This window comes from Mercenaria mercenaria, chromosome 8 (assembly GCF_021730395.1).
Source record: "Mercenaria mercenaria strain notata chromosome 8, MADL_Memer_1, whole genome shotgun sequence".
Lineage (NCBI taxonomy): Eukaryota > Metazoa > Mollusca > Bivalvia > Venerida > Veneridae > Mercenaria > Mercenaria mercenaria.
In genome coordinates this window covers 51,663,921-51,673,814 of record NC_069368.1, presented here as the reverse complement: position 1 = coordinate 51,673,814, position 9,894 = coordinate 51,663,921, and the positions used below count along the sequence as shown (strand labels likewise).

The 9,894-nt window shown below is 35.5% G+C and overlaps 2 protein-coding genes across 2 annotated transcripts; both read right to left on the bottom strand.

The window, feature by feature from the left end:
• Window positions 1-778: 778 nt before the first annotated feature.
• LOC123565339 (probable G-protein coupled receptor 139) lies at window positions 779-1,858 on the bottom strand. The gene has a single exon (XM_045359206.2). The coding sequence runs from the start codon at window positions 1,856-1,858 to the stop codon at window positions 779-781; it is 1,080 nt and encodes a 359-aa protein (XP_045215141.2).
• A 2,971-nt stretch (window positions 1,859-4,829) lies between these two features.
• On the bottom strand, window positions 4,830-8,648 carry LOC123565738 (lysophosphatidic acid receptor 6-like). The gene has a single exon (XM_045359533.2). The coding sequence runs from the start codon at window positions 7,815-7,817 to the stop codon at window positions 6,630-6,632; it is 1,188 nt and encodes a 395-aa protein (XP_045215468.2). The 5' UTR covers window positions 7,818-8,648; the 3' UTR covers window positions 4,830-6,629.
• Between the last annotated feature and the right edge of the window lie 1,246 nt (window positions 8,649-9,894).

Genomic DNA, 9,894 nt, shown 5'->3' with positions numbered 1-9,894 from the left:
TTATTGAGGGTAACATTCTGACCAAATTGCATTACGATTGGCCTCGAAGAAACAGTCATAAATGTGGCCTCTATAGAGTTAACAAGCTTTTTCTTTGATTTGACCTTGTGACCTAGTTTTTAATTCCAGATGACCCAATATCAAACTTATCCAAAATTTTACAGAGGGCATCCGGCTAAGTTTCATTAAGATTGGGCCAAAATTGTGACCTCTAGAGTGTTAACAATCTTTTCCTTTGATTTGACCTGGCGACCTAGGTTTTGACCTCAGATGACCCAGTATCGAACTCGTCCAACATTTTATTGAGGGTAACATTCTGAACAAGGTTCATTAAGATTAGGCTAAAATTGTGACCTCTAGAGTGTTAACAAGCTTTTTCTTTGATTTGACCTGGTGACCTAGTTTTTGATCCCAGATGACCCAATATCAAACTCATCCAAGATTTTATTGAGAGTAACATTCTGACCAAGTTTCATTAGGATTAAGCCAAAATTGTGACCTCTAGAGTGTTAACAATCAAATTGTTGACGACGGACGGACGGACGGGCGGACGGACGACGGACACAGGGCGATCAGAAAAGCTCACATTGAGCACTTCGTGCTCAAGTGAGCTAAAAATCGGCACATATATTCATTATTCCATTTTGCACGCCTCCTGACATAGCTTTGCAGGGACTTCGCTTTCTTAGTGTTCGTACGGTGGATTTTTTATGGTCTAATTTTAGCTTAAATACAAAGAGACAGTATTATGTCTAAGTGATACAAAAACAACTGAATGTTAAAGATCATCAGCGGGTAATCGAATTGCACCAATAACGTTGACTCGATTTTGTTTCCATGGACAGAATATTCGAATAGCTTCTCGCCTAAATTTGGCCCCACTGAGACAGTAAAGAAAAAAGTTAATTGAATTGTTTACATACATTAACATATTTACTATAGCCCACCATAGATCTAACTGCGCATGATCGCGCTCGTTGGCGCCCTCTGTCCAGTAGATATACCCTATGTTGTATATACTGATTGGTAATGTACTGAACAAAAACACGATGTTTAAGGTAAAAAGCATTGCAGTGGCAGAGGATGGTTTCCCGCATGGACCCGGTGTTGTCGTCGGTCCTCTTCCATTAACTGCAGACGACGGAACAACTCTAGAGTGTACCCTCCTTTGACTGTTTATCAACTTAAACACTATAAACCAATTTCCCATGACAATAACTGTCAAAGGAATGAGACAAAATGCACATAAATCTATCCAAGGCCATGTCACGTTGAAAAAATCTTTATATCTATTATTCACTTCTACACATTTTTGTAGCTCTGCATGCCCGCTGTGGTCGAATGTATATTTGAATACCATACCATACAGCAGATGAGCGTTAAATGCCAAAATAAAAATTCCTAAGGAAATTATCAGTCCAGCGGCGCTCCTCCTACTGCACAGAGTTTGGGCACTATGTGGCAGCCATGCCGAAACCACCCTTTCTAACGTAACACCAACAAGAATCCAAGCTGAAAAATCCAAAGAGCTGTATACAAGCCAGATGTTCAATTTGCATCCGAACTGGCTGATTTCTCTGACGTCAATGTCAAACAAATAAATTAACCACTGTCGTAAAAGTCCAGAGTACAACACGACCAGGTCAGAGAACGCTAAAACCGTCAAAAATAAAGCTGTTGTTGAAGTACGAATAGATCTCCGCGTTAAGACTAGAATAGATAAGCCGTTGCCGACGGTTCCAAGAATTATCAGTATTGGAGGGATTATTTTCCAGATGAGTATTCCAGCTTTATATTCCGCGTATTTTGTGTAATCTTTGTACTGTACACTTGTAGTTGTGTTAGACATATTTGCCATAATGGCAAGCACTCTTCTGATATTTTACTCTTTTTTGTCAGTAATATGTTTCTGTACGGGGTAATGTGTTTTTATGGATACGTTTCCGTCAAACAATATTTATCATTACAAGATATCTTTGTAGCGATAATTAAGTGCGGAAGTAGTTCACGGTTTATTTTCGTAATTTAATGTATACTGATAATTGTTACTATATTGGCTTATTATTCGACACATTACCATATAACATCCGGTATAACTATTAACATTTAATAGTATCCTTTTAAATTTTCCTCTCCCATTTTATAATATGAACAATATTTACTACATTTACATGCAGTCTCAGCATGTGGCAATATCGTTGTGATCCTTACTTAGAGATCATATCAGATTACACATAATCCGTGATTTCATATCAGGATAATATTCTCATATTCCGTCAATATTTTTATGTTTTACGTTCATCATGATATTTATGTATGCGTTGATGCTTTCCAATTACAATCTTGTCATTTGACATTTTTTTATATGAAACCTATCGAAGTTGAGTAATTGAAAAGCCTAAACTAAATATGAATTAAAACGTTTTCTTTTTTGACAACTCCCCCCCCCCCCCCCCCCCCCCCCCCGCCCCCACCAAAAAACCACCCCAAAAAGCCACTAAGGTTTAACAGAAAATCACAGAGCGTAGATGGAAAGAGTTAAGAAAGAAGCAGCAAATTTAACGTGCGCTTACTGTGGTGCAATCAATTTGTCATTTTTATTGACACATGCCTTAGAATCTGGAAAAGAACTACTGGAAGGGGTCACGCTTCCGGATATTTTTAAGTTTTTAAAACGTTCCAGTTATTGTAATAAAATGAACGTAATGTTGTTTTAAATCAACATGATTCAATGAAATAGAGTATATACTTTTCACATTTGTTGGTAAAAGAACAACATCTTTAGCAACAATCTAAGCTGTTTCATTTTTAGAATTGTGTCGGCTCCTATTGTTTATACAAAGACCTGTTATAGTTAAATTTTAGTTGAAACTATGCCACTGTGATGACTCAAGGTATAAAAACAGTTCATAATCTACTTAAATCAAACTCGAAATCGCACACAAATAAGCCCACAAAGGTCACCAAAGTCAAATCTCTATTATCAAGACTTGGTTTTTATGAAGCATGACTTAACCAAGACTGAAGAATGGTTTAAATAAGGCGCTGAAAACCCAACTATATTGTTAAATCTACAGTTGAACTTCAATGGATTGAACTCGGATCTTTCGAACACCAGGGATCGCTCGAACTCTTCGCCCGGTCCCGAATTTATTCCTTCTTTATTCTATATAGTTCTACCTTGGATCGCTCGAACTTCGATAATTCGAACTCTCGAACTCATTTGGTGGTCCCATCGGCTTAATTACAGTGATAATTACACCTATTCAGTCGAACAGACAATTTTTGCCGGGATGGCTTGTGTTTACAAAGTTTTTCACACTTCTGCCTGACATTCGCCAAGCTTCCCCTTTAACCGGCGCGTGCGTTATTTTCACACGCTTACGTAATTAGCGTCGGTATACGACAAACAAATTAAACAAAGTGACTTTCATTCACTGCAATGCTTTAATGGGCTTTGATTTATACGGATAAAATTATTTAAAATGATTGAGCAATGTACATACTACGTCTGTCTTTATTTTTTCTGCATAAAAACGGGAGACGTCAACTTTCATACTGCTTTAGCATGGCTGAACAACTTAGTAAAGGACCCGGATATGGGGGGATAGCTAAGTCGGCTACTAGAAAGCAACATATTTGATAATATTTGTACTGGACTATGATTCAAAAAGGTTTATAATTATATTAGTGTTTTATCTGTGTTTTTTTCCCGTATCTATGTCATGTTTGAAAATAAATAATAAAGCATATTTCAGCGTTCGTTTTTTATTTATCATCGTATCATACACACATTTAGGTACAATATGACAATATATTACGATGTAAGGTTTGTAACAGACCATGCCCTCGAATTCCCAAATTCAAAATGGCCGCCATTTGGATGGCTGGAACAACGGAAAACTCGAACTTATTTCCACGGGACCCTCGAGTTCGAGCCATCGAAGTTCGACTGTATTTAAACAGCGTGTATGAGATGTATATTATCAAGATTGGAACACTGCCTGGCAAGAATCAAGTAGGGCACTTTTTTTTATCGAAATATAGCTTCCTTTGAATTTCAGTCATATCTCTCTATTGTTAATATAGCAAAATATAGAATTGTTTTGTCTAAATTAAGAGTGTCGTTACATCGATTAGCAGTAGAATGTGGTAGGTGAAAAAAAATCCCAGTGAGCATCCCGTATAATGAAAGAAAATGTCCTTGTTGTCATAAGCCGGAAGATGAATATCATTTTTGTATGGAATGTCCTTTATACAACGAGTTACGTAAAGTATATATAGATAAGTACTATCGTGTCAGACCAAATTATTATAAATTTATTGAACTACTATCAGCTGATATGTAAAATGCATAAGAAAACTTGCAGCATATACATACAAAACATTTGTAAAAGGAAGAAATCTATAACTCATGTCTATCATTGTTAAAATGAATTTTGTTTATTCGATAACTTTTACAGTCCACCATGATAGTCTTTCCGGTTTATTTATTTACTTTTTTGCTAATATAAGCGTTTAAAATTGTATACACTGTTTTTGAACATAGAGATAATATTTTTGCAATACCTGTCTTCAATGTATTTGTATTATTGTATGTACATTGTATGTTCATGGACCATAAATAGCATACAACGAAATAAAGATATGTAAATTTTACTGTGCTATCTCGAACTGTTCAGTACTACTGGGTACTTAAAATATTCTCAAAAAGTTGTCTCTTTCAAACGACCTACAGTTGGTAAATAAATAAAAATTGTCAATTTTCAAAACTGCTATAAACGATGTTAAAGCTAGTTATGTGAAATTTCAACACAATGAAATTAACAAACGCCGAAGTATTTAATAGTATAAAGGCGTTGAACTTTCTAGCCAGACGAAACGCAAGGCATTTATCGGCAAATTAACAAGCATTTTATACTGTTATATGAAGGCGTTATAAATTGTACTGTTCATTTTTCATGCAAAACAACTCTCCGTTATTTTTGATTTGGTGATGTTTAAATTTCTTGTAACAAAATACCCCTCTCAACGCTAGCTACCTTGTCTTCATACAATAAAGACGGATAATATTATTACATACATATATGTAACGTTAAATTCATTACATAGAAATTAGAAAAAAGCAGAATCTTTATTTTATCAGTAAAATAAAATAATTATCGCTTAAGATATTAAATATGTTAATAATAAACTTTGATAATGTGGCAGTTGACCTGAATACAATCGACACTGTTTATTGTCCAATACAGGTCAATCCAATAATTGCTTTGCAATAGATCTATGACGGATTATCTCTCTGATGTAAATAATATTTTGCATTTAAACACACGATATCATCGTGATTTAGAAACTTTATGTGTACGATATTTGGTGCTTTCTCTTTACTCGAGGCCCAAATTTTGCATACAACACTTAGGTTTATGAGTAATAAGTATTTCTTATGTTTGTATATTTCCGCAGGTCTCCCCTCCATCCCCGTTACATTTGATAATGATTTGAATTTCCAGAGAGAAATCTGTTGTTGTCGTTGTGAGATTTTGTTAATTTAAAACTTTTCTTCTCTCTTCTGAAACACTGGTAGATATAAATGTAAATGTTAAATTACTGCTTTGAACCTGATTTTCACATGTCTGTCAGTACCAATGACTACTGACTCCGTTTCCACTGACGAGGATGGCGTCAAGGACAAACAACTTATTAATATGAAAGTTTTGAAATACTGAATTTATTCCTGATATTTGCTACCAAACTTATTGCCAAAGATAACAGATGAGGGTAGATTTCCGAAAGAACAGAGCAATCCAAACACGGTCATAGAGCCATGCATCGCAAAGTAGGCCTGTAACAAAAAGATGCTGTGACGGAAAAATATTGTAGACGGCTTTAAAATCCAACAAGGACATTTTAATTATAATCAAAATACAGAAAATGGGGCGGGAAGGGGTAAGGGGTAAATAAAAGGGATGGATGTTTGGGGAATATGAAACAAGGATGAATATTCAAAGGAGAAAGGCACTGGCTTAAGCGGAATTCTATCTTATAGATATTTAATGGACTCCATGATCCCAAAGGACCAGAAAATGTAACAACACTGAATCCAAATACGGAGAAACAACACCACTACATATGAAATAGTTCAATCTTTTTATAGGACAACACAACATACAATGAAATAAGATAAGGATAAACCTTGATGTACTTAGTTAAATAGAAATGTAGTTTATTTTAGATTTCCTTTGCACGTTCTTTCAAATATTCCACTTTCTGATAAGAAAATGTAAGTAATATTTAACTAAGTTATATATATCCTTGTCCACATGCCTAGCTGCCATGTTTTATTACAATTTCACACAGTTTCGAGTTCTTTATTCTTTTTGCGATTTTGACAATTTTAACGCCAGTCTGACATACAATTCGCATCATTTTCTGAAACACGCCGTCAGTGTATTAACTCCACTTCAATTATGTTTATGATAAAGTAATGACCTTTCTCCATTCTTTCTGGTGGACATATGCCATAAAGAATCAATGCACTAGTGGAAAGAATATCAGTTCCACTCTCTCCTTTTTTAAAGTATGGTAGGACATACTATAGACGATTTTCAAGGTGCCTGTTGTTACAATGTCTAAAATTTTGTGTTCTGTTTTTGACCTGATGATGTAGTTTCCACACCATTTACATCTTTCTGGTGTTTGGAATTAGAAAACTGTTTATTTCCTGAATGCCCTGGCGACGGGGGAGAAGTATGGTCAACTTTCGTTCGTGTGTAGTTAGACTGTGTTGTTATTTGTCTATTGCCAGTAATTAGTCTTTGCCTCAAGGAATGAAATATTCGTTTAACTTCGAGTCTGAATTTGGACCCACTGAGGCAATATAAGATGAAATTTAATGAATTATTTACATACATTAACATATTAACAACAGCCCACCACAGGGCAAGCTGTGCATAGTCGTGTTCACTTGCGTTTGCTGTCCAAAAGGGATAGCAAATATTGTATACACTGATCGGTGATGTACTAATCAGAAATACAATGTTTAATGTGAATAACATTGCAGTCATAGAAGACTGTTTACTGCTATGGCTAGATGTCGTCTGCTGTCTGTTCCCACTTCCGGCTGTGGGCACAATACGTGATTTCACTTTTCTTTGACTATTTATAACTTTAAATAGTATCAAAGCATTTCCAATGACAATGACTGTAAATGGAATTAAGCAAAACGCACAAAAATCAATCCATGGCCATGTGACATTGAAAAACCCGGAGTAATCTTCATCGATTTCCACGCATTTTTGATATTCTATGTTATTATTTTCGTCGGTTGAAGTTTTGAATACCATTCCATAAAGCATGTGAGCGTTAAGCGCTAAAATGAAAACACCTACAGAAATCAGCAACGATATCGCACTTTTAGTCGTACATAATGTTCGCGCCCTGTGCGGTAGCCATGCCGAAATCACTCTTTCTAATGTAACAACGATGAGAATCCAGGCTGAAAAATCCAAGGAACAATATACTAACCAGATGTTTAATTTGCACCCAAATGGGCTTACTTTCCTCACGTCCGTGTCAAATAAATGAATTAACCATTGTCGTAAAAGTCCCGAGTACAACACGACTAGGTCAGAGAACGCTAAGACCGTCAAAAATAAAGCTGTTGTTGAAGATCGAATAGATCCCCGCGTTAAGACGAGAATAGATAAACAGTTCCCGACTGTTCCAAGAACCAAAAGTATTGGAGGAACTATTTTCCATATTAGTTTCTCAGCTTCATATTCACTGTATGTCGTCGTCGTGTTAGAAGTATTCGCCATTCCGACCAAGAATTTTTAATCTTTTTTAATGGTACCCTATATCCTTAGCATACAACATTCATCATTTCATGGAGTATAGTTATATCCACCGTTTAAATAACTGCAATAATAACCTGTCAAAGTTTACACGGGCAAGCTTGCTTGTGTGTTGCTTTTTTGTAAAGGTCCAATCCTCCTCTTCGTTTATGTCAATAGTCGTTACGTACTCCTTTATATACAAAAGTTCATCACTTAAAATGTCATTAGTATCGACTAAAGCTTGTAGATAGCCATCATCTCAATTCTGTGGTGTCATAATTGACCAATGAGTCAATTAAACATCTTTGTTAGAGTATATATTATGTATCCATCTTACAGAAAACAGGTTTTACAGAACGTCAGTGCAAAAACAAAGCTGTTTCGGTATGGTCACTGATACTGATGGTAACCTTAGGTAGCAGATGTGTTCTAAAAGCTGTGGAACAAAAGTTGCATTCATCTTTCAGTTACAAAATGACGACGAGTCAGCTTCCTATATACATGTATGTACATTTATTTCCATGATATAGTAGGTCGTTACATCCCTTGACAATTATTTAAAACAAATTTTAATACATCGCTTTGAAATTAATTATGACACCTTGATGGTTTTCCTATCGTCGTTTCTTTTTCACATTTTGCCGTTGTTAGTTTCGATAGTGGTGTCTATAATTTCTCCATAGTGGTGTCTATGGTAACGTTAATATTTCTTTGAAACACTTAGTGTGACAACCTTTCTCTGATTTCCCTTTAGAATTTCCTTAATTGTTTATATTTGATATTCTTTTTCCGGAAAATGAGCCTGCTGCTTTGAAAAAGTACAGCTTCTGAAAATATACATCAACAATGTTTTCAACGGCTGTAGTACAATTTTAAGATAGAATAAAACAATTAAGATCTTTCAATGGATTTATGACTACCATTAAATTCAAGAAGTTTCTGTTATGCCTCCTATTTATTTTGTAAGGAAAACAATATGTCAGTAATTGTTTGCTGTCGTCTTGTCTCAGACTCCAGCAAATGGACTTCCTTTTTGTCAATCGAAACCTGTTAAGATTCAGTGCATTCCATTGAACATAATCTATAGAAATGTAAAAAGAAAATATATGAAAACTAACAATCGGCTCTTAGTAAGTGATTCAATATTAATGGAAATATTAATGTATTCATTTCCCTTATTAAAAAACTAGACAATATACATGATGTTGGATATGTTTAACTATTTCTACTAGCATAAACGAAATGCAGAATCCTATCTCTGCGTCTGTTGCATGTGTTTCAGACAGGAAATAATTTTAGTCGAGTTTATAGACACACTAGCGCTAGTAGTTCTTGCACAATATCTCCCCAATGCATACTTAACCTGTAAGAGTAGATCAAATAACGCTCGGTCGGTAATTTAACAAAAGTAATTATATGGCAGTGATTGCTTTTCAGATTAAATTGGTAATATAAAAGGTAAAGGTAAAGGTCTTGTTTATTATAGTGTCACCCCTACTGAAAGGGCCAGCCAATTTGGCTTATGAGACACCTTTCTTGTGCGTACCAATTACCTCCCAACTCCTACCACTATGCCAGGCGCCAGGCGGATAGAAGTCGGTAACCATTCATTTAACTAGCTCGCGGCTCACGAACCGGCCATTTCGGAACGAGTCTCATGACAAACATCCCCCGGACGAACGATCCCCATGGGGCTCGAACCTTCGACTATTATACAAGCCGGTAAATTTAGATACATATTTAAACAATTTTGTTGTATCAGGTAGTGCAATCAGGCGTAAGGTTTACTAAAACTTTAAACAATATCTGTCAACAATTTGGCGGTGTCCATTCATTCTCTTGATGTACCAGAACCTCATTTGCTTTGGTATCATTATAAAACAACTGTATATTGTAGAAAAAGGTATATTGCCAGTTGTTACTTCGTTTTACATACAGATTCGCCCGAGTGAAATTAACTACTGGAGTGCAACGAACGCCATTACTTATCTAGTCATGGAAGTATTTTAACAATGTGATCTTATTGTGACAGTATTGTTAGAAAAAGATTTCTTTTAGA

Excerpts from the sequence above, each read along its gene's own strand:
- LOC123565339 (XM_045359206.2), bottom strand. The coding sequence starts at position 1,858 with ATGGCAAATATGTCTAACACAACTACAAGTGTACAGTACAAAGATTAC.
- LOC123565738 (XM_045359533.2), bottom strand. The coding sequence starts at position 7,817 with ATGGCGAATACTTCTAACACGACGACGACATACAGTGAATATGAAGCT.